At 55.4% G+C, this 24,425-nt stretch overlaps 1 protein-coding gene across 4 annotated transcripts; it reads left to right on the top strand.

The window, feature by feature from the left end:
• The first annotated feature begins 2,907 nt into the window (after positions 1–2,907).
• On the top strand, positions 2,908–23,929 carry TFAP2A (transcription factor AP-2 alpha). Of its 4 annotated transcripts, none has more exons than XM_076330515.1 (7): positions 2,908–3,032; positions 10,902–11,336; positions 14,311–14,362; positions 16,344–16,575; positions 17,635–17,753; positions 20,057–20,198; positions 21,779–23,929. In XM_076330515.1, exons 1-7 carry the CDS (start codon positions 3,000–3,002, stop codon positions 22,065–22,067), a joined length of 1,302 nt encoding a protein of 433 aa, XP_076186630.1. In that variant the 5' UTR covers positions 2,908–2,999; the 3' UTR covers positions 22,068–23,929. The 4 variants fall into 4 exon arrangements, with proteins under 4 accessions (XP_076186630.1, XP_076186629.1, XP_076186628.1 ...); XM_076330514.1 differs by lacking the exon at positions 2,908–3,032 and adding an exon at positions 6,059–6,253; XM_076330513.1 differs by lacking the exon at positions 2,908–3,032 and adding an exon at positions 8,177–8,574.
• The last annotated feature ends 496 nt before the right edge of the window (positions 23,930–24,425 follow it).

The raw sequence follows: 24,425 nt of genomic DNA, 5'->3' as shown, positions 1-24,425 counted from the left end.
CGGGGGCAGGCAGCGCAGGCAGGAGGGAGAAGGAAAGATCTGGCCGGCCGCTGGGGGCCGGGCAGGTGGGGATACTCCTGGCTCAGGGGCGCAAGGACCCGTCGGTAACTCGGTCCGGCTGGGGAAACTCGACGCCGGGCAGGGGAAAGCCCGCCCAAGAGCATCTCTTCCCCCCTTCCTGGCTGGGAAGAAATGCGTGGCGGGGTATAGCCGAAATGGTGCTGCTGGTGGAGGGGAAGGGGAGCGGGCAGGGCTTTGCCCCGTCTGCTGCCCGCGCTGTGACACACGGGGAGGGACCCGGCGTGTCCACCAGAAATAAATCAGAGGGGATGGATCTCCGCGGTTACTCTCTCCGATCCACCTGCCAAAAGCACTGCCGAGCTGCTGTGAGCCAGCCGGTGTGACAAAGAGGGGGCAGGGGAAAAAAAAAAAAAGCTGTATGTGTCTTTGCTTTAAAAGAGACGGTTTCGTCTGGGGAGAGAAGTTTCCTCAGCCTCATCTTCCCTTCGGACGGGGAGGAGGCAGGCGGCAGGGCGAGCAGGACGAGGAAGACACCCAGAGCTGGCACATCACGGATGACAGTAGCCCAGGGTGCGGTGGCTTCAGCCCCCTATACCTTTACGTGCCGGATTTGCCCTCAAGGCTGCGAGGGAAAGGAGTTCTCTAAACGCCCGGGCCAGGAAAGCCGAATTAACACCCGAAGTACGGTCACCAAACCCCCCAGGGAGGTGAAAACGAGCGTCCCACTACCCCGGGATCTGCAGCACGCCCAGCCCATGCCCTCCTCCCCTGGGCTAAAAAAAAAAAAAGCGCAGGGATGAGCCCGATGCGAGCCAGAGCTGCCCCGTAGCCCCAAAAGCCCGGCTGCCTCCCCGCGGGCGGGCTGTGCCGGGGCCGCCTCTCTGCCAAGTACCGCGGGGCAGAGCCGGGCTGCGGGAGCCGGGTCCTGACCGGAGAGATGTAACCCTGCGTGGGGAGCGATGGAGGCAGGGAGAAGGGAAAGATGCCACCGGGAGGACAACAGAAACGTGGCACCCAAGTTTGCCGGGAACGTTTCGCCGAAGGCCAACTTCAAATCGGATTAATTCCCCACCCCTCCCCGCAAAATAGTAATAATAAAAAGTAGCATTTTAAATAACCGTTACGGGGCCAAAATTGCCGTCTCCCGGAGAGGGCTCGGAGGGGCAGGGCGGCCGGGAAGCGGGGAAAGGAGAGGCGGCAGAGTCCCAGAGCCACGAAATCTTCGCGCATCTTCCCCCTCCCTCTCCCATTTTGCACGGGGCTGTCTTTGCTCCGCGTCTTCCCCGGGCAGGAGCGTCCCCGGGACCGGGGGTGGGGTGGGGAAGGGGCAGGGCTGGGTAATTAAATTCCGGTGCCCGGCTAATTGCTGTAATTTGACGCTAACTGTACACCGCGGGCAGGCGCTGGGCGAGGCGGTGCGAAGTGCGCCTCGCACGGCCCGTTGACCGCGCCCCGCCCCGCCGCCGCGCAGGAGCCGCCGATCCCCGCGGAGGGGGCCCGGTCCTCGCCGACCCCGGCTCGCTGGGGCGGGGATGGGAAGCGGAGCCCTGCAGGAGCCGAGGCTTTGACTGCCCGCGGCGCCGGCGTTCCCCCGGGGTCGAATGGCTGCGGGTGCCGGCTCTCGCCTCCCCCTTCCCACCTGCCTGGAGACGGGGCCTGACCTCCCTTCTGCAAGGTCCTTGTCCCCAAGCTCTTAGAGTGGGGCAAGGGGGTGCGTTCCCCTTCCGTCTACTGGAGGCTGAGACCGGCCCAGGATCGCAGGACCCGACCCAGCACAGCCTCATAGGTAGGGGGCAATGCGCCCCGGCATTTAGGAGGCCTCAAAGTGACCCACGCTTGGGACACGATGCCACATTCCTCTGTCTCTGAAATGCAAAGGACTTGCTGTGCAACTGCGAAGTGGAAATTAATTGCATCCCTCCCCAAAATCCCGTAGCTGGAGTACTGCTTCCCCCCGCTCCCACTGCGCCCATCCCCTAGAGATGGGACAGGGGCCGTGCTCCCTGTCTTTCGGGGCGTGAAATCAGAGCTGCGCTACACCCTGGCAACTTCCCAGGGCACTTCGACACTTGAATCCCGAAGGAAAAAAACACGGGCTGGGAGAAGGGGTGCGGACACCGAGGGTCCAAGGGCCACAGGCTGTCGCAGGCCGGCTTCCCCCAGGGGACCGCAGCATCCCTCACCCCGCGCCGCTCCCGCGCAGCCCAGCGGGCCAGACCCCGGCCCGCCGGGTGCTGCCACCCCGGGTGCCGCATCCCCCCAGTGGCTGCCGCCCGCCCCCCTCGCCTGGCCCGCGTACCACGGGCTGGGAAGACCGTCTGCACTTGGGGGGGGGTCTTTGTTTCCCCCTGGACTCCCCCGACCACTTTCAGCGCCTCCGTTACACCCTTGGGCTAGTTCAGCCCCCCCGGTGCTTTGTCTTTTGGGGCTGCTATTTTTACTATTATTATTATTGTTGTTGTTACTACTACTACTACTACGACTACTACGAGCACGCACTCACTGGCAACTTGCCCCCGAAGAAACCTACCGGCCCCCCGGGGGAGGTGAGGATGGGGGGCTCGCGCGTCCCCACCCCGGCCGCAGGCACCCGGGCGGGCAGAGCCGCCCCCCGCTCAGGGCTGGGGGAGCTGGGGGAGCAGCGGGGCAGCGAAGTGGGCAGCTGCCGGGCAGCTGCCCGGCGGCCGCAGCGCGCCCGCGGCACGCCCGGGAGGCTCCCCGGGGGCTGGCGGCGGTGCACCCCCGGGGGGCCGCGGGGCCGGGCCGGGCGCCGCGGGAGTGCGGTGGCGGGGGGCAGCGCGCAGGCAGCGCGGAAGCAGCGCGCAGGCGCGGGCAGGGAGCACCCAGCTCTTTATGGCCAGGTGAGACAGTCCCGGCGCAGGTAAGGGGAGGATTTACCCACAGGCATCCCGGGCGGGTCGCTTGCCCTCGCAGTCCATGACCAGCAGGGACCTGGGGATCCGGAGCCCGCAGCCAGGATGTCTATCCTTGCCAAAATGGGGGACTGGCAGGTAAGGCGACCCTCCTGCCCTGCGGGGGTTTATTGGTATTTTGGGACGGGAGGCAGGGCTGGAGCGGGAGAGGCGACGGGCCGGGAGGGAGCGGGAGCAAGCCTGGCGCCGGGGTTGGCGATTTTACGGCTCGCCGAGCTGGGAGCTGCCCCCGGCCACCGGCGAGGCCCGGCCGCAACAGGTAGAGAGCGGCGGGCCGGGGCCGGGAGGGGCGAGGGCTGCTCCGCCGCCGCCGGGGGTGTCCCGGCCCGGGGGTGAGCTGCCCGGCAGCGTGGGCCGGTGAAGGGCGGCGTGTGCTCGCCCGCCGTCCCTCTGCCCGGGGCCGCCGGCGGCGGCTGTCCTGCCGCGGAGCCCTGGGGCTGCCCCCGGAGCGCGCCGGGCCCCCACGCGGGGCAGCGCCCGCCGGCGTGGCCCGGGGCCGCGCGGCGTGGGCCCGCCGCGCTTCGGAAGCGGGCCGCGGGGGTTGAAACGTCGCTGTGAGCTCCCACCCGAGCCCGTCCCGTAGAAAAATAACGCCGACGTGTCCCACCCGGCAGTAGACGCGCCGGGAGCGCCCGTGGAAAGCACTCCCGCGGGGACGAGCTGAAGGGAAAAGCAGCACCCACCGGCGAAAGCGGCCTGGCGGGGAAAACGCGGCCCGCCGGGGCCTCGCCCAGCCCCGCGGACCCGGGGGGACCCACCCGCACCACGGGCGAGCCGACACGTGTGGAGTTACGGCGGCTCCCGAAGCGGGAGACACTTGGAAATCCCTACAGCCTCCCGACGTCCCTCCGCTCGGGCCGGACCGCCGCCGTTTGCCGGCTAATAAAAGGGAAGACGAACCGTCCTGTTCGAACACCCCGGCTTTTATTACCGAAAACGACTTTTTTTTCCAGGACAGTCCAGTTCAAGATGGGAGCCTAGCTTCTTTCTCTGCTCCCGACTTTTCAAATCTCTCGAGGAAGCCTTTCTCCGGACTGCCTTATTTAATTTTTTTTTTTTAGGGTAGCAGTAAGTCGTCTGAAAAAAAAAAAGGGGGGGGGGGAAGAAAACGCAGTAAACAAAAATATCTTTTTAATTATTTTTGCAGTTCGAGCTGGCGTCTTTTTATCAGGTCGGTGCGGAGAAGCGATCAAAAGAGGATTTTTAATTTTTTTTTTTTTTTTTTTTTTTCACTGGAGTCAACTCTTATGTAATCGCACTTACGGGCTATCTGCCCTGAAATCTGTTCCCGACTTTTCCTTACATCCCGGCCCTCCTTGCTCCCGCTCCCCGGCGCTGCGCACCCCACCCCCCCACCCCCCACGCCGTGCCTGGCCGGAGGGGCCGGGCCGGGCGGACCCGCCGCGGGGGCGCGCAGGAGCCGCCTCCCGCTGCCCCGTGCGGGTCTCTTGGGGGAAAGCCGCCCCCTCCCCTCCTACCCCCGCACCCCAGCCGGCCCGGGGCTGGGGGAGAGGAGGGACAAGGGCCGGGCCTTTGGCCCACGGGAGTCCCGGGCTGTCCCGGGTGGGAGGCTGTCCCGGGTGGGAGGCTCTCCCGGCCGGCCCGGCTCCGCCTGGACGGCGCTAAGGGGCGACGGGCCCCTTCGTTACCCGCCTCCCCTCTTTTTCTCACCCCCCCCCCTCCCCCGGGGCATTAACTAGGCTTAATCTGCCAGCTCCATTTGAACCTCAATGGGAGTAAAAACAACAGTTTACTCTCCTGCCACTTGCAGACAAAAGCGCTGGTGAAAAAGACCATCGGGGGGTGGAGGAGGGGGGAAAGGGAAAGAAAGAAAAAAAAAAACCATCCATTTTGGGGATGTCGGGGTGTGTGTGTGTGAAGGAGCAGGCCCGGGAGCCTGGAGGCTTTGCCGCCCTTCCCGGCGTGGGGACGCGTGTGCCGGGCCCCCCCCCGAGGGCCCACTGCGGCTCCCCCGCGGAGTGGACGGGCCGTTTGCTCCTGGAGGCGGTAAATTTTCCCCCGGCGTCGGGGGCTGGCCCCGGGAGGGTCTCCCAGGCCGACAGGGCAGGTTTTGCGGTTGGCAGAGGGAAGTTTCGGGGATGCCCGGCTCCGGGGGACGCCTGGGGACCCGGCGGGCGTGGGGAGCCGCGCCAGGCCCGACACGCCGGCCCCACGGAGAGGAGGGTGCCTCGCCGTCAGGAGCGGCGTGGGATCAGTGAGAGAAAAAAAGAAGAAAATCGAGGAAAACGAAGCCTTTCGGTGGATGGATCAAGGCTGGGCACTCGGGGAAATAAAAGAGGAGAAGGGTGGAAAAGCAACCCCCCGGGAGGGCGGGCTGAGCGCTTGCTCAGCGGCGCATTGTTAAGCAAACGAAGCGCTCCACCTAAGAAAGTACCAAAGTTTTATTATGGTCATTGTTTTGTCCCTTTGCTCAAGCGCTTGCTCCTGCTGCATTCACATTACCGCTCGCCCACTTCTATCTGGGAGGTTATGTTGGGTTTGTTTGGGGTTTTTTGGAAGACCAATAGCCGGCGGAGCCGAGAGGAACAAAACAGTTTGCAAAAGAAAGAAGCTTTTCAAATATCCACCAAAAAGATCAAATCAAATCCAGAGGGCAACAGAAGCCTCCGCAGACAATAACCTCGTTAGAGCAAGACCCGAGTCTCGTTTCTCCTCGCTTTGGTTTCTTTAAACCCCGTGGGGGGAGGGGGGAGAAAGGGGGGGGAGAGGGGTGGCTTCACGGCTCGCCCCAAACTCTCTGCAGATGAAGGGACGGTCGCCTTTTTGATTTCGCTGGCCACTTTCCTCCCCGCTGGCAGGCAGAGGCGCGGGGGGAGCGGCGGCCGGCGAGCCCCGCTCGCCCGCCCGCCGGCAGGCAGGCAGGCAGGCAGGCAGGCAGGGCCCGCTGCCCCCCCGCGCCGGGGCTCGGCGGGTTGGAGAAAGCCTTTTTTAAATTTTTTTTATTTTTTTTATTTTTTTTTTTTTTGCTCGTGGGTCCTTTCTACCTGTGTCCATCGCTGCAGGTTGTTGTGCTGGCGAGCAATTGGGCTGTTGTTGATATGCTAATGAGGCGATTAGGCTGCGGGTAAAGAGCTGGAAAAGGGAAAAGTTTCCACCATTAGAGGGAGATCTCCGAGCGCGGACGGGAGCGCTGCAGAGCCTCCGCCAGCCGCGCTCCCCACGCCGCCCCGGCACCGCCACCGTAGGGAAAGGCAGGGAGAACCAAATCCTCTCTCTCACGCCAATCCATGAAAATGCTTTGGAAACTGACGGATAATATCAAGTATGAGGAATGTGAGGTAAGCGCTTCCCCCAGCCGGGGCAGAGCCCCGGCCCCGCAGCTGCGAGCGGGAGCCTGCAGCATCCCTCCGTCTCTCAGTTTCGTTTAGGAAAACTTCTGCTCCTTCGCCAGGCTTCCTTGCGGTCCTGCAGCTGGAGAGGGGCTGGGGTCCTTCCCCAGGAGCTCCGGGGCTCGTGGAAACCCGGCTTTGTCGGAAGTGTATGAGGAAAGGCAAACAGGATCCAGCAGCAGCCTGGTCTATAGGTGGATCCTCCGTAGATAAGGCTCTGTAGGACGCTACACTCATCCATATGGATGGATGGATGGATGGATGGATGGATAGATGGATGGCTGAATGAACGGACAGACGAACGAATGAATGAAAGAGCAAAGAGACAAAGGGAAGAGAATTATTCTTACACGTCAGGTACCCGAGGCATCCCAATAAATCGGCTCAGGACCGACGCTTAATTTCAGCCTTTTCGATGCAGCTGCGGGTTGATCCTACCGAGCTGCACAAATTTGCAGGGGTCAGCTGCCGAACTGAAATCACGGGTTTGGGAGTGGTGTTCCCCCAGCCTCCTAATTTTCAGGGCCACACTCCCACGGCTTTGAGCAATATTTTAACCGCTTGAAAAAAATTAAAATCCACCTAATTTGGTTTTGGTAGCCGTTCGGCACAGATTGCGTGCACGCATCTCTCTATGTGTCTGTGTGTGCATCCATATTTTTAGAAAGAGGCGAGTGTCTTTTAATCTGACAAAAAGAAGAGGAAAAAGAAGAGCGATGCCCAGGACCCATGCCTAGTCTCAAACCAACGAATACTGTTGTCACCCCTTTCGCAAAAGTTGGCTGTGCAGTGCGTTTAAACCGCGCAATAAAGGACTCCACTTTGCAAATGAACGCAGTTATTTGGTCGTGACCCACGCGGGAAGGTGCCCCCAGCCTCGGCGGAGCCTTGCCGACGTGCATGTCTGGGGCGAAAGGGGGGGGGGGGGCACGCTCCCACCCGACCCTGCCGCTGCTTTGGGCGATGCTGTAGCTTAGGAAAGGGACCGAGGGCTTGCCAGACTCGCCGCCGACTAAATGATTTGGTGGTTTTGTCCCGGATCGAGGAGTTTGGGATAAAGCTGTCTCCCGGTGCGGGAGCCGAGCTCTTAGATCCACTCGCTGGCGGATGCTTGATTTCCAGGAATGGGGTGTCAGGGGTGTTTTGTTTGTTTTTTTTAAGCCGGCAAAAAATAATATCTATGTTCCTCAGCTGGATTTCGGGAGGAAAGCGTGCCTCTCCCCCTCCCTCCCCCCAGGATCGGTGTTCAAGAGTGCACACGTGCGAGCGTGTGGATTTCATCGCAAATGGCTTTTGTTGCCTTGCGCTAATGGGACTTTGCACCGAGGTGCTACCAGACACGGAGGGAGCAGCGGCCGCTCCGCCGGAGCCCGCCGGCTGCTGTGCGTGCGTGTGCGGTTTGGCTCTCCGTGTTTTCCTCGGGAGCGGGTGCGAGGTGGACTCGCGGAGAGGATGGAAAGGAGGGTGGCTGTGCCCTGGCGGGGATAGGACCTGCCTTTAAAAGGGGAAAAAAAAAAAGGAAAAGGAAAGCGGAATAAAAGCCCGGCGAGCCGCGCTCAGCGCCCGGAGCGCCGGGAGCAGGCGGGCGGAGCGCGGGGCCGGGCGCCGGCGGCGCGGAGGCTGCGGCGGGGCAGCGGCGCGGCGGCGGAGAGCGGAGCGGTGCCGTGCCTGTTTGAGGGAGTTGTTTGGGAGTTGCACAGCCAGTCCGACGGGTTGCGCCGGAGCCCCGGCTTGTCTGGGCCGGGAGAAGCGCTCGCCTTGCCTCCTTCCCGGCTCCCTCTCCCCCCCGCCCTCCTTCCCTCCCCGCCTCGCCGCCTCCTGCCTCTTCCCCCCGTCTTTTCCCGGATCCTCCGAGAGGGGGGCCGCGGGGAGCCCGGCGGATGCTCCTTGGGCTCCCCAGCCCCCCCGCCCCGGGCGCCCGCCGGCCTCGGCGCTGGGCTCGAACCGGAGGAGGAGGAGGAGGGCTGACACCCAGAAGGGGAGACACCCAAAAAAACTTTCCCAGCCGGTTTCCGGGACGCGGGGCACGGAGGCGAGCCGGCTCGGCGGCGCGGGGCGGCCGCCGCGGGGGCAGCGGCGCGGGGAGCCCCTCGGCGGGGCGCCGTCGAGGCATGGACGGGGCGGCGGCGGCGGCGGGCGGCCCCGCGGAGCCCACCCCGCGCAAAGGCGGCGGCGGCGCGGCCGAGGGCGGCAAGAGCCAAGCGGGGAGCCAGCAGCCGCTCTTCTCCCTGGCCTTCGAGGCCGGCTACGCGCAGCAGCCGCAGCCCGAGGTGCGCCCGCGAAGGACCGTGGGGCTGGGGGCCTGGGGAGGCGGCGGCAGGGGGGAAGGGAGGGGAAGGGAAGCGAAGGGAAGGGAAGGGGAGGAAGGGGGGATCCCGCGCCCCCTCCCCTCTCTCCTTCTGCCCGTCTCTCCCACCCCACCCCACCCCCCCCTCCGCACCCCCCTCCTGGCTCCCACCCTCTCCCTCTCTCCGGATCTCTTTCTCTTTCACTTTTGCATGCCCTGCAACCTTTTAAAATGTTGCCCCTTTCCTGTGATTCGTCAGACGCAGCAGCATGTCCCCCCTCTCTCTCTCCCGCTCCCTCTCTCTCCCTTTTTGTCTCTCTCTCCCTCTCCCTCTCCCCCATCTCTGATTAGATACACTGATTCTTCATTCAATGGACGTCATTTAGAACAGGCTCTGCCTTGAGTTGCCTTCTCGCTTCACGCTCGATTTCCAGCCATTCTTCCCTTATTAAGTATTCGTGTAATATTAATAGTCATGAATATCTGCTATTAGGAGTCTCCAGGAAGGCAGCAGATCTGTTATTAGGAGCTCAAGTGAAGCAGCAGCTAAGTCAAAGGAGAAAAAGAAAGAAAGAGACAGAGGAAAAAAAAAAGGATTAAGAAACAAACACACACACGCTCAAAACAAAACCAAAAAAAGCGCGCAAAACAAACAAAAAAAAAGCAAAAAAAAAAAAAAAAAAGCAACCAACTTTGACTCCTCACACCACGCCAGGATAGAGAGCTCGCCTTGGCAACAACACCCGATGAAGGGCAGCAGAGATCGGTGCAAGTTCTGATGGATTATCGTGGCGCGCCCGCGGTGCAGGAGCAGCCCCGGCGCCCCGGTCCCGCCGCCCGCGCCTAGCGCCGGGCTCCGGCCGCGCTCCCTCCGCGCCCGCGCCGCGCCCGCACCCGCGGGGCTCCGCCGGGGGCTGCGCGCTCCGCCGGTCCCTTTCCTCTGCCTTTTTTTTTTTTTTTTTTTTCCTACCTTGACTTGTAACCCCCGACTCTTCGCAGATGTTAGTACACAGTTTTTCGGCTATGGTGAGTTGCTTCACGTTTCTCTCGGAGGGGGTTTGGTGTGTGCTGGGTGTTGCTATTGTTGTCGGCGGTGGCGGTGGCGGTCGGGGTTTCGCACCCAGCTTTCCGGAGAGGGCTTTTTTCCTTTCCTTCGTTTTTATAAATTCGGTGGCTTACCTTCCCCCCCACCTTCTCGCTTCCTTTTTTCTTTTCCCACCACCCCTTTTTTTTTTTTTTTGGTCTGCTTGGAGCGAACGGCAAAAGGCTTTACTTGGACCCTACCGCTTCGATTTCTTCACCTTGCCACCTGCAAACGGGATATTTTCAGCCTTCTCGTTTCCCTTTTTCGGGATCGTGGCTCTTTCCCTTGAATCCTCCTCCTCCTCCGTGGAGGCCATGCCTTTTCCCCCGGACGTACCTGTGGGCTCTTCTGCCCGCCAGCGGGAGCCGGCAGAGCCCTGCCGAAGCGCCCGGGCGCGTTTCGGCGCCGCTCGCCCGTCGGTGCGGCGGGGCCCGGGGCGGCGCTACCCCCGGCTGCCCGGCGCATTCCTCCGCTTCCCCGGCGCCCTGGCCGCCGCCGCCGCCCCCTCCGCTCCGAAATGGCCCGCTGGCGAGCGGGGAGCTCGGCCGGGCACCGGGGCGGCTCTCCCCCTGGGTGGGGGACCGTGGCAGCGCCTTCGCCCCGAAACGTTTGTAAAACTCGCGGGGGGAACGACCGGTTTGTTTAGAGCCCATTTCGGCGTCTTCTGGTAACAAAATGGCAGTGGGTTTGGATTTTCCAGGGTTTTCTTGGGATGCGTTATCGGTGATCCCAGCGACAGTATTTGTCTCGGTTCATGTCCAGGGCCAGCGGGAGGATTTTGGGTCGTGGTAGAATTATTATTTCGATAATGCCCGCTTATGAATTGTTCTTTTTATTTGCGGGAAATACCTGCTCCTGAAATGCCGGGGCGCGATCTGTTGGGAATCCACGCTGTATCGCCGCAATGTTTTATATTAATTATTATAAGCAGTCCTGTTATAATTATTGCTATTATTGCTGTTATCATTATTGCTATTATTATTATTATTACTTAAAAAGCGAGACTGCTGCCTCTTAATTGTGTGCGAGGGGAAATCAGAGGCAGAGAAATGTCCAGATCTGCTCTTCTCCGCCTCGGAGCGGACGAATTGCCCATCTTTGCCCGATAGATGAAATTCACAAGCCAGTTTTGAGGAGAAACAGTGTGATTTTATCTTTGTTTTTCTTTTCTCCCCCTCCTTCCCCCTCCCCCCCCCGCCTCCCCCCCCCCCCCCCCCCCACCTCAGGAGCGCCACGACAGTACCAGCAACGGGACAGCCCGGCTACCCCAGTTGGGGACCGTGGGTCAGTCTCCCTACACCAGCGCCCCGCCGCTCTCCCACACCCCCAACGCCGACTTCCAGCCCCCCTACTTCCCCCCCCCTTACCAGCCCATCTACCCCCAGTCTCAGGACCCCTACTCCCACGTGAACGACCCCTACAGCCTCAACCCCCTCCATGCCCAGCCGCAGCCCCAGCACCCAGGATGGCCGGGACAGAGGCAGAGCCAGGAGACGGGGCTGCTCCACACGCACCGGGGTTTGCCCCACCAGCTCTCGGGGCTCGACCCACGCAGGGACTACCGGCGGCACGACGACCTGCTGCACGCCCCGCACGGGCTGGGCTCGGGGCTGGCCGACCTGCCCCTCCACTCCATCCCCCACGCCATCGAGGACGTGCCGGTAAGCGAAGGGGCCGCCCCGGGGCCCGCTCGACCCTCTCCCCCGTCCCGCGGGAGCCGAACTTCGGGGGGAGGGAGGGACGGAGGGAGGGGGACCCCCCCAAAAAAAAGGGGGAGGGAAGAAGAGAACCCCCCCCCCCAGGGAAAGGCGAAGCCCCCACCTAGAACAATAGGTTCCCGCAGCTCGTCCCTGCGCGACGCCTTCCCGCTAACGCGCCCGCTAAAATATAAATAAATCAAATTACTGTCATCGTTAACAATATCTTTCCTTCTCAATGACAAGAAGCTGTTACGATTGGAAGAATATATAATATCACCACAGGGCCGTGCATTTGGGGATTTCTCGCTGCCTTGGGAAAAACACGAGTCTGAAACGCGAGATCTCATTAAATGTCCTCCCAGGCAAACGTAAAGGGGGAAGGAAAAAAAAAAGTGGGTGAAAGTGGCCTAAGAAGGAAAAATCGGTTTCCCGTGATTACAGAATTGGCACATGGGATAACGACATCCAAAGTTGTAAGAGGATACAGGCAGATCCTCTTCTCTAAAGGAATTAATTGACAAATCAGGGAAGAGGTATATTAAAACGCTGCCGCCTTCTTTTAGCAGCAGTGCAAAGGGATGACCTCATAAATCATTAGCTATAGGTTATCAAATTCGAGCCAGACCTGCTACACCCTATATTAAATTAAATGTTGGAGGATGCATTATTTGGGGGACCTAATTCTGTTATCGATAAATACAGATTAAAAAAACTGATTTCTAATTAAGCATGACATTAGCGCACAGGCTATTTTCAAAGCAAGCCAGGGCTATTGTTCGGTTAGGAAAGTGGCCTTATGCAACGTGATAGGTCGTGATCAAAGTTCATCTTTCTGGGTTTCTCCCCGAAAATGGAATTAGAACATGGCAATACATTTATTAAAGCCCACAGAGCTCGTGCTGAGGGATTGAAGCTGCTCGACTGGCAGGAGGAAAGAGGAGGAGGGAACTGTGGTATCTGGATGTGATTTTTGCTGAAATGCCATCCCAAATTACAGGATCAAATATTACAACAATATATTCGCTGACAGTTTAATGAGTACAGTTTCGTGTTGCAAGGATAATGTTCAGATGAACTTACCTGGTTTTGGGGGTCATTTTGAAATCTTTTGTAAATTATACTCGGGGAAAATAGTGAATTTATTACAGCCCTCATCTGGCTAAATTAGCCACAGAAAATTGCTGGTTATGTTTAGCAGTTTTGCAATAAACGCATACGTTGCCCAAAGTGGAGGATTTAGTAAGCAATTTGGATCCGTTAAAAGCAGGTCGATTCTTTAAACTTGATATAAAATAACATGGAGGCAATAGTAAAAATAAACTAATTTGTTGACTGCAAGCCCCTGATTGCTATAGAAGGAACATGACCTAAAATATTCTCTTGAATTCTCCCTCTCCTCAATTGTGCTCCGTGGCAGCGGGCTGATTCGGGAAGCCTCCTCTGCAGATATTTTGAGTACAAATCATTTGATTTGCCTTTCAGGGATCTATGAATTAATAGCGTTGCTATAGTTCGTGAAAACCAAATGCCATCTGGTTTAAATCCTTAAACCAGCCCAGCCAATTTTTTTTTTTTCTCTGTAAAACTGAATCAGCAGGCTGCATGAAGGAAAGCATAAAAATAAGAGGATGTATCTTTTAAGAGTATTTTATCTAGTTATGAAAAAAAAAAAAAAAAAAAATCCTTTACAGAAATCCGGGTCGGGAAAGGGTCATTTTTGAATTTTTCCGTTGCTGCAACAGTTAACCTTTAATAAAAACGACCGCTAAATATTTAAGAAAATGAAGTAGACGGTGAAAATTATTTAATCATAAATATCTCTGTGGGATTTTAAACTTAACAGTCCTCCCTGTATGGAATATGTGTAGAAATAACACAAATAAAAGTATTATGCCACAGTACATTTACTTTATGGGTTTAGGGTGCATGCATAAAGGGATCATATTTCCCCATATAGTTAAAACACAAGAACTGCAGCACTAGTCATTTCTGAACATTTCTCAATTTAATTATACTTAAATCCAGAAGCACTTTAGGCAAGTTACAAATGAGAGCATTGAGTATAATAAAACCTGTAATAAAGCAACTTAGTACCATCCACCCGGAATCATTGAGATCAGGCACAATTAACAGGAGCATAAATCCAAGACAGAATGGAAAATGTTAGAATCAGTATTATTGTTGGACAAAGACTAGAGAAGGAAGTAATAGTTTTTTAAATGGTAATGCCTGGGTTTTGTAACGATTGCGAAATCTTCTATCTCAGCAGCACTGGTGTTAATTTGTAAACACAGCCAGACATTATATTGCCTGTCAGTTTTTGGAATTAGAAAACACGATTTCATTTGACTTTCTAATCACGTCGTGACTCCGCCGCGCGAAACCCAGCTGTAGCCGCGACCGCGGAACCTGCGAGGGGACAATAGTGGGGGAGCCCGGGGTGCGTGGGGCCGCCCGCCGGCCCCCCCGGCACCGCACCGGTCCCCCCTCCTTTGTGCCTTCCCTCCCGCGGGCGCGGGAGCGGGCGCGGCGGCGTGGCCGGGCCGGGCCGGGCCGGGCCGGGGCTGCTTCCCGGGGAGGAGGGAAGGGAAGGGGAGGGGAGGGGAGGGAAGAAGGGAGGAGGGAGCCCGCAGAAGCTGGAGGCCACTCGGGTGTCGGGCTCGGCCGGGCGAGCCCCGGGGGTCGGGGGGTGATTTTATTTTTTTCTTTCTTCTTGGGGAATGGGGGAAGAGCGGGGAGGGCTGCAGGATTCCTCCCGATAGAGGAAATCCCCCCAAATCCCGTCTCCCCACCCACCCCCGCCGCCGCAGGATCTGTTGTTTCCCTCCCCGCACCGCGCCCGCGGAGGGGGGACGCAACTTCTCCCGCACCCCGGCCCTCCCCGCCTTTTGTTGTGGTCGTACATTTACATCCCTGCCTGTTCCTTTTGTTGCAGCACGTAGAAGACCCCGGTATTAACATCCCGGATCAAACTGTAATTAAGAAAGGTAAGCCGTTTCCTTGCACATACCAAACATGTCGTCACAGGCTGGGGACTACTCGCAGGGAGGACTTACCACCCCCCACCCCCACCCCCCCCACCCCCCGGCCCCGGGCTCCTTCCTCTGGCACGTACCGTTGCCCAAAGGTCGGAGGCAGAGAAAGAAAACGGGCGATGCGGACCGAAATCCGCCCTCTTAAACGGCCCCGTTTGCCGGGTATTTTAATTATTGTTGTCGTTAAGGAGGGAAAATGTTAGCAGATGATCTAGAAAATCTGAGCCGGTATTTTAGTGCATTAGCAAACAATTCTGTTTCACGGTTTGCCCCTTGCATCTGGCTGAGCGGCGGGGTTTAATCGTTGTTGGTAAACTGGGCTGTGAAAGAGAAAGCGTTGTTCCTCTTTCTTGGGGTGTTCTTATTTAAATCACGGCGGTGATGAGGTAGGCTGTCGGGAGAACAAGGGGCGAGTTTCTGGAAACTGCTGGCTGTCCGTCAGGGCGGTTTGGTTTTCGTTGGCTTTGTGCACTTGCTTCACCTGGGATTGAATTGCTTGGACACTGTTCCCCACATGGTGCAAAATATTTATGGCGCGTTTTCCCTCGATTTCCTTTCCCCGTCTTCCTTCGGACGACCGAAGGAGTGGGAAAGGTGGCACAGGACAGTTTGCAAAGGAGGTTCTCGGTGTAAAGCCGTTGGTTTGCGTTTGGATCCCGCGCAGGGAGCTGCTGCTGGAGTAAAACTCGCGGGGCTGAAGGCGCAGTTTGCTGCCGCCTGCTCCGAGGGGTGCCGCGGCTGTGCAGCCGCCTGGAATTTGGGCACCCAGGCCGCCACCGGAGCAAGGTGCTGTACAGAGCCGCTCTCCTCTCTAGCCCTAATCGCTGTACAGCCAGCGACCTCAAAGTTTCATCACACACCCCACACCCCCCCCCCCGTCTGCGAAGCCTTTGTCACGTCAAATTAGATGCGCAAGGGATAAATCTTAAGAGATGCTCTTTCCAAGTCGACATGATAATTGGCTCTTTTATTAGTAATCTCAAGAGTTCGTTTAACTCCTGTTGTATCTATTAGCCTTCCCAGAGCTATTAACGTCACAAGTGATCTATCCAAAACGGAGAGAGCCCCCCGCTCGGTCGGACTGCGCCCGCGAAGAGTAGCGGGCTGGGGAGGAGGAGAGAGGGAAGGCGACCGCACGCCCGCGGCGGCCCCGGCCGGGACCCGAAGCCGGCGGGCACCGCACGCCGAACGGCGGCCCGGCCCGGCCCGGCGCCTCCCCGCCAGCCGCCGCCGGGCAGGGGCGGCCCGCCCGGGGAGGGACCAGGCTTTATTTTGGGGAACGACCGGCGCTGGCCGCCGGGTGCCGGCGGGGCGCGCTCCGCCGGCGGGGCACACGCCTGCCGGCTCCTCGCTGCGTTACGGTTTTTCCACGTCGAAAGTTGAGCGCTGGGAAGGCAGCGGGGCGGGCTGAACGGCGCCGTCCCCGGGGGAGCCTGCCGGCACCCCAGCGCGTATCGCTGTGCTGCACCGACGCCCGGCCCGCCGGTCCTGTCGCTCCCCTGGGCACAGCCTGCCCTCCGCGGGCAACGCAGCCGCCGGCGCCCGTTGCGGGCCGGCCTCGCCCGTGACGTCTAACACGGCCGGTACTGACGTGCTTTAACAAACAGCCATCAGCCCCCCGACGGCGCGCGCCCGCTCCGGGCTGGGGGTGCCGGGCAGCGCGGGGGGCCGCCGGGTTATTTTTTAACTTCTTTGCTGCGGGTCGGGGGTCGCCCTGCTCTCTCCCTGCTCCTCCCGGCGAGCGGAGGGGTGCCGCCGCCGCAGCCCCGCCGGCCGCCCTGGCCTCGCCTGCCCCCGCTCCCCCCCTGCCCCGTAGGCGGTGCGGGGCCGGGGCTGGCCGCGGCGGGCGGCTCGGGTGCCCGCCGGCGGCCTCCCCCTCCCCGGCTCCCCGCCCGCTCCTCACCCTCACCTCCCTGCTCCTCCCTCCCTGCAGGCCCCGTGTCCCTCTCCAAGTCTAACAACAACGCCGTCTCCTCCATCCCCATCAACAAGGACACGCTCTTCGGCGGGGTGGTGAACCCCAACGAGGTCTTCTGCTCGGTGCCGGGCCGCCTCTCGCTGCTCAGCTCCACCTCCAAGTACAAGGTCACGGTGGCGGAAGTGCAGAGACGCCTCTCGCCGCCCGAGTGCCTCAACGCCTCCCTGCTGGGCGGAGTGCTCCGGAGGTGAGGGGCGGGGGAACGCAGGAAGGCGGGGTGGCGGCGGCGAATAACGCCCGCTGCCGCCGGGCCGGGCCGGGCAGGAGGGAGGGTGGGAGGGAGGGAAAGAAAGAAGGAGGATGAGGATGAGGATGAGGATGAGGATGAGGATGAGGATGAGGATGAGGATGAGGATGAGAGCCCATGCGGGACGACGGGGGGGGGCGGCGCGCGGCGCCCGCCGCTAGGGGTCGGGGTGCGCGCGGCCGCCGGGGCAGCGCTGCCAGGCGGCGGGGGGGGGGGAGGCCGCTGTAGCCATGGCAACACGCAGCCTTGTGTGGCCCCCGCGCCCCGCTTCGGGGGGCCTGGGCCGAGGGCAGGGGGCCCAGCACGGCCCGTGTGTGTCCCCCCGGGCCACACTGTCCCATCACGGCGATGAACCCCCCCCCACACACACCCCCAGGAGCGGGGAGGGGAGGTTACCAGCAGGCGCCCTGCCACAGGCACCCACCCTGCCGCTCGCCGCCCTGGGCCTGCAACCTCACCCAGGCAATTACGCAGCACCCAGGCAGGGAATAACATCTAGGATTAATTAAGCCAGCTCCCACCTCCACGGCCCTGCTCGGTCCGGCTCTGCCGAAAAGCTGCAGATGGGCCACGCAGGGATCAGTGTGAGGGCAGCGATGCTCTGTGGCGGTAACGGGGGCTGCTGACCTTACAAATCAGCCTCCTCCCGTTAGGCCTGGGCCACTGCCCATGGGCTGTGGGGAAAAGCTGCCCCCGGGTCCATGGCGCCTTGGGAGCTTAGGCGGCTGCCTCAGGGGTCCAGCCCTGGCCATGATGTGCCCAGAGCTCCCCACCAGCCTGGGGGCTGATCCGGACCTTAGTGACGGCCCCTGTTCCCTAGACAAGGAGCCATCCGAAGCCCCATCCCTATGTCTGAGACTCAACTTTCAGCAACACTCGCTCTTCAGCCTCCCCCCCCAACCCTATACTCCCCCCCGTGGGAAGGCAATGTTTTGGGGGATCTGGGAGCGGGTGCCCCCCGCCAGCCCCATTTCTCAATGCCTTTCTTGTGCGGAGCAGGGCGAAGTCTAAAAATGGAGGGAGATCTCTGAGGGAGAAACTGGACAAAATAGGATTAAACCTGCCAGCTGGGAGGCGTAAAGCTGCTAATGTTACCTTGCTCACTTCGCTTGTGGAGGGTAAGTGACTCAAAGAGCCGGGAGGGCTCGTTTGGAAAATGTGCCCGTTGCTTTTGCCTAACAGAAGACTTGGTGTTGGGTTGGGGTTTTTTTTTCCCCGAGTCAGTGCTGCTTGTTGGAAATTGGAAGGGCATTATTTTCTATGCCTCAGGAAGAAAAGGTGAATTATGTGCCTTTGCTTTTTGTTTTAACCTGAAACGGGCTTGCGTGAGTCCTGCAGACTCAGCATTGCATTCTACCATTTATTTGCTTTTAAGTCTCTAAGCTAGACGTTTTCAGGGCCCCATCTTGCTCCCTCGTTCAAGTGAGTAATCCCAGAGTAAGTGGATCTCATTGGGAGCAGCATGGGAGAGATCCCTGTGAATGGGGGCTGTGGGTTCAGCCCCGTAAGAGACCCCTGAGTGTCGAGTTGGAAGTTACGGGGAGCAGAACCTCTAATCCTTCACTGCCGTCCTTCTGCCACAGGTGGACAACCAAGCAATTTTAAATGTCAGAAACTGCAGCTACTTTATAAGTTTGTTCTCCCTCCCAGCCCACAGCCACATAACAGTAAATCATTTAAGTTTTCTGACATCTGCATTTGAGAAATGCGTGACCATTACTTCCTGAATTAATTTGGGAATCCTTGACCTCAGCCATGAATTAATGGTGTCCTGAAAGCCTCAAAGTTGCACGCCCCCCCGCCCCCCCGACTCCCTTTTGGTTCTCATTTTCAGAACACATGTTCCCTTGGCTATATCATTCTCCTCTACTCTGCTGTGGCCAGAAAAGATGCAACTTACTTCTAAGGCCGTGGGGATGCCCTATGCTGTCAGAACCGGGAGGTGGGAAGCTCAAGAGTTTGCAGTCGTTTAGTTTTGAAGCACTTGCTCTGTCACACTGACTGGCACAAAGTAAGCCCAAGGCCAGCAAATAGATCCTTCTCCTTTCCCCTCGCTTACGGGTTCGACAGCATTTTAGGCCAGTTCAGTGTGTAAAGTGCTTTTAAGCTCAGCCTGGGCTGCGCAGGTTTAGCTTAAGTTTGGTTGTGCAGGAGGGAATTTGTTGCTTTGTTTTGTTGTCGCTTCGCATTCTGCGAGAAATGTTTCATGTTCAAAGGGACGGGGAAAGAAGCGCTGTGCAATGCCAGGCTTCATTTTTTTTAAACACCAGGATTAGTGGCCGCACTATATTTATACTGCGTGAAAATTACTGCGTCTTCATGTTTTTGAAAAGGCTTTGCAATTGCATCCATGCGCTGTAGTAAAAAATCACAAGGGGAAAACTTGTAAAAAGTCTAGATTTGGTAGCTGCTTAACATTATTTGTGATGTTAATGAATATGGAGCAGGTTTTATGGTAATCTGTTGTTCTGTTTAGCTTTCGCATACAATGGCTTTAAAAGAATGATTTTTTAAAAAAACAAAACCAGAGGCCCGATCTCCAGATAACTTAGCAATGGTGGCTAATTTTGGGGGGATGATAGTATAAACATTGCTGGGGCTTTGAGTCCTGTAGCGATGAGGCAGTTTCTAGAGTACTGTTATTGTTTATGATCCGCTCCATTTTATGGAAACAAGCTCACTGGACTGAGGCTTTGAAGCTCTAATTGGCGCATGCGTTCTTCCGGAGCTAGAGCTAATGGCAGGAAGCCCTGCAGTAAAAACCAACTGGTTCAGGAAATTAAAACCAAAGATTTGAAAATCAACAAAACAGACAGACTCGGTGGAATGACCCTAAAATTCTCATGGTTAATCGTTCGGGGGTGAACATGTAATTATATGCGATCAAGTTAAATTTTAAACACTTAGCTGTTTAATGCATTTTATTTAGAAGAGCTCTAGGAGTAATTATGATCAATATTAATCATTGATGCATTGCAAAAGAATATAGAGAGGTGGCTGAGGCAAACAAACATTTCCAGAGTAAATAGCTGTGGATGAAATGTACATAAATGGCTGTGTATAGGTATGGGTATGTAAATCCAAGCACACATTCTAGGTGGATGGAGCCTGCCTGTCTAGAAGTATCTGTTAGTCAATGTAAACTTTAAAAAATTCTTATGCGAGATTTCACTTGTAACGATTGTCATGAAAATACACATTTGCATTGCCCTCGACTGAAGCACAGAAAACTCCTGCAAGATAAGATGCGATTAGCATTTCTTACCCTACCTTTTTCAAAGAAGAAAAGTCCAAGCCTTTTAGAAGAACAGCCCAAGTAGAATGTAGTGCTTTTTTTTCCTAATGGATTTTTGCCTCTGTGCGATGTGTACTGATGAGCTGTGTGTTTCCCTCCCATCCCCACCCGTACCTCCCTTTTCAGGAGAAGCAGTACATCTAGCTAGAGATTTTGGGTACGTTTGTGAGACAGAATTTCCTGCCAAAGCAGTAGCTGAATTTCTCAACCGACAACATTCCGATCCAAACGAGCAAGTCACAAGAAAAAACATGCTTCTAGCTACAAAGTAAGATATTTACCTTTCTGGCACGTTGCTCAGAAGTGAGGGGAGGGCGACAAACCTGGGTTTGGGGCTTGTATTTGTGAGCGGTTGCCACATAGCCGGTGGCTGATGGTTTTGCAAATTGTGAGGGGGTGTGTTTGCCCTCCTGCTATAGAAGAACTCTATAACCCAGCTTGGTTTCCATCAAATCAGTTTGTGCAGATAACCTTGAAAGTGAGTCGTGAAAATTGTGGGTGGATGTTTAGTTAAAGAAAAAGCAGTAATTCTTCAGAGCAAAACATTTTCCGGGCCTTTTCACTTAGCTTATCAATTTAGGTAGAAGGGGAAGGCTTCCCATTGACAGTAAAATAAAACTGGCACATCAAACTGATTTCAGTTCATTAAAATCGGCAATGGTTCTTTCTGCCTAAGCAGCTCTGTTACTTAGTGAATATGGGGATATTAAAAATATATTTTAAATTGCAATCTGTACGCAGTTAAAATGCTAGCGGAGTTTATCATTGGTGGGGCTGCCTAGACTTCCAGGTGGTGTGTGAAAAGAAAATGATTGTTTTGATATGTTTGCTGGAAATTAAAAGGGTTGTTTAGTAGCCCTTAATTACCAATGGAGGTGTCACCAAAGGGCACAGTGCCAGAGGGTGCAGGCAGAAGATGGGAGCTGCTTTATGGCTGGAAGACATTAACGCGGGTTTTAGAATACAAACCGTTTCAACACACCTCTGAGCTCTCTTGCTATAAGGCGTGTTATTTCCCCAACCATTTGTGCAGCGAGTGGATGATATAACCTAACTTCTGCACCGTGCCCTTGTATCCTCTCTTCCCACCTCCCTGGAAGGAAATTTCCAGACCCCAGTTAGCGTCAGCCTTCCCCTCTGTGGGAAGGTCCCTTTGGATTTGGAGATATAGATGTACCTATATAAACGTTTCAGAACACCCTAATTTAAAGCCTCGATTCCCCTCTCTGCCCTCGCTCTTTCTTCCCGACACACAGGCGTGTTTCAGCCTTGTGAAGGAAGAGGCCCACGCCTCTCTCCAGTTCCAAAAAAAGGGATCTTCCAAGATGTGGATAAATCCCTGAACCTCCCTTTGGATATCGCACCCCGTCTATTCCCTTCCGCCTTGCTGGGGAACTTTAACCTGCCTGTCTGCCCCAAAACCTAGCTGGGAAGGGATGTTGTGTTTGTGGGGAGGGTGTGGGGGGCTGCAATAAGGGGGTTGGCAGGGGTAGGCGGGAGGGGTGGGTGTGTGTATCTGTGTGCCTGTTATTTGTCTGTGTGTTGGCTGGGGCCGGGGCCTGATGTGTGTGCGCAGTCATGTGTGCATGCGAGGTGAAGGGAAGAGGTTTGTGCGTGCTGGGGAAGTGTGAGAATTAGGGGGAAGGATGTGTGGAGAGGAGAGGGAAAGGCGAGAGAGAGCGCGTGTGCACTCAGGGGCAGGAGCCCCCTTGGTCCAGGGGCTTGTGTAATCTAGCAGGGAGCATGCACAGGCTTTGCTGCCGCCAGTGATGGTTCATTTCTCTCCCTCTCTCTTCCCCTCCCTCCCTGCCTCCCTCCTTCTGTCTCTCTGCTCCATTTGTGCTACAGACAGATCTGTAAAGAGTTCACCGACCTGCTGGCTCAGGACCGATCTCCCCTGGGGAACTCGCGGCCCAACCCCATTTTGGAGCCGGGCATCCAGAGCTGCCTGACCCACTTCAACCTCATCTCGCACGGCTTCGGGAGCCCGGCGGTGTGCGCTGCCGTCACCGCCCTGCAGAACTATCTCACCGAGGCGCTCAAGGCCATGGACAAAATGTACCTCAGCAACAATCCCAACAGCCACACAGACAACAGCACCAAAAGCGGCGACAAAGAGGAGAAGCACCGAAAGTGAGGATCCCCCCCCCCACTCCTCTCCCTTCCCCCTCATAGCCCATCGATCCATTCACCTCCCTCCTCCCTCTCCCCTGCACCCAGCACCCCAGGCTACAGCAACAGAACGAGCGTCCTTCTGCCAATCCTGTTCTCTGACTCTGCAGGACTGCTCTGCCCTCTCCCCACACCCCTTCCCAGCATCCGCATTTCCATTTGCTCCCTCTTAACTTCCCCCCCTCTCCCCGCTGCCACCATCGTTTTACCCCAGTTTGGAGCCTAAGAGAACAGAACAGGGGGACGGAGCCAGCAAAGAAAAAAAGTTCTGTCTTGAGTTTGTGAACTTTTTTTTAAATAAAACAAAAGGAGGAAAAAAAAAAACCACAAAAACAAAACAAAAAAAGAAAAGGACTTTTTTTTTCTAAAAATATATTAAAAAATTAAAAAAAAAAACCAAAAAGAAATAAATGATACTTAAAAAATTCTATGAGCTTCACCGGACTGAATCACCACCTTCCCTTACATAAACTTCAGTTAAGATTGTAGCCATATTAAAAATGAAAAAAAGCGAAAAAAGTACAACAGCAGCAGCGACAGCAAACAAACAAAAGGCAAAAAGGACTGATGACATTTTATCAGTATTGTGAATAAACTTGAACACAAACCACAAGCAGTTCCATGTCATATCTTCAGTTGTAGAACTTTTTCCTGTCCAAGGTAAAGCGACCAACTTGAACTTTCTATTGCAACACGATTCACGGTTATTATATAAGGGAATCAGTGTTCATGTATGTATATATTTATTTATGTGTAATTTAATGGGAATTGTAAATATGGTGAGTCTGTTTTAAGCCTTTTTTTATTTATCTGGTGATCTCGTTTACCTCTTGTTTAGTGGGTTTTAAATCTTCCCCTCTTAGTTCATCATGTGGTTCATGGTACTTATTTAGATATCAGAGGTTTTTTGGGGGTTTTTCTCTGGGATTCATCATTTTTAGCCCTGTTGTAGCATGTTAAAGGCAACAATGAAGCAGCTGAACAAATAAAAAAACCATGAATTTTTATATATAATTAGTATGACATTTAGTTTCTCGTTGAAGATAAAATAAAGTGATGTTGGACCCTGGCAAGGTTTTTAAACATGTTAGTGGTTTTACAACCCTTATGTGTTGTGGAAAATGAAAGAAGAAGTTATTTTCATTCACTGTCCTTCTCCCGAAAGCACCATCAGAGCAATAAATTAATACTGTCTTTTAAAACAAGATATAGCTTTTCTTTCCTTTTTTCCCCCCTCTTTTTTTTGTTTCTTTCTCCCTTTCTTTTGTTTTTCTTTTTCTCCTTTTTTTCTTTTTTTTTTCCCAAAGAACTTCAAACATTCGGGACCACCTGGTATCCTGTATTTCCACTGGCCATATTGGAAGCAGTTATAGTTGTATTGTATTGAGTTGTGCCGGCAGTAGTTTCCATGCCTATCAATGTATCATAGTCCTTTGTTGCCCAGATAAATAAATATTTGATACGCTTTATGTCGATTTTTTTATTCAGTGGCTGTCTTTACCCAGGCGTATTTTTGTTCTTGGCAGTATTTTTTATTCAGTATGGTTACAGTAATTGAGTTTAACTCTCCCTTGACAATTGCTCCTTGCAATAAGCAGCTGAACCCATTGTTTCCCTCAAGTATAATAAAAACTTACTTTCAACTTGGAGTTCAGAGCAGGGTATCATTTAGATATTCCACTGAGTCTGTATTCAGACAAATGACACAATAAAGCACAATGTATTCTTTTGGATAAAAAATTGTCTGTACTACTAACAAAATGACACACTATCTTTTCTTTAACCAAAACATAATTTTATTTAAAAAATAAAGTTTTATTTTATTTATGTTGACCTCTAGGTTTTTATTTATGTTTCTATCTAGCGTGCAGAATTATAAGCCTATAAAATTTTGTACATGTAGTTGTCCTAACGGAGAGCGGAGATTAGAAAAGACATTATCCCGAGAAGGACATTTTAAAAAGAATCGTTACCGAGCAAATACTGAAAAGGAGGTGCTGTGAAAAAAATTATATACTGGTGAATCAGAGCCGGGTGCTCCCTCCCCCTCAAGAAAAAAGAAAAGCTCCGTAGTCGATGCCGACGAAATCGTCTCACAGTTGTGAACTTCGGTGAAATCTTGCAGGAGACAGATGATTTCTGACTGATGGTTCGTGTTTTAGTGGAATGCACAGACTGACGTTTTGAGGCGGTCGCGCCAGTTTGTAAGGGACTGACATTTTTATCTTGAGTTTCTTCTCGTGGAAACCAGTTGTAAAATAGGGAAGTTTGCTTTAAAAAAGAATGGCGTGTACTTCTTGAAGATGGGCTGTAAAAACATGTG

This window comes from Aptenodytes patagonicus, chromosome 2 (assembly GCF_965638725.1).
Source record: "Aptenodytes patagonicus chromosome 2, bAptPat1.pri.cur, whole genome shotgun sequence".
Classification (NCBI taxonomy): domain Eukaryota; kingdom Metazoa; phylum Chordata; class Aves; order Sphenisciformes; family Spheniscidae; genus Aptenodytes; species Aptenodytes patagonicus.
The sequence above is the reverse complement of the archived record's forward strand: the minus strand, read 5'-3'. Positions and strand labels throughout refer to the sequence as shown.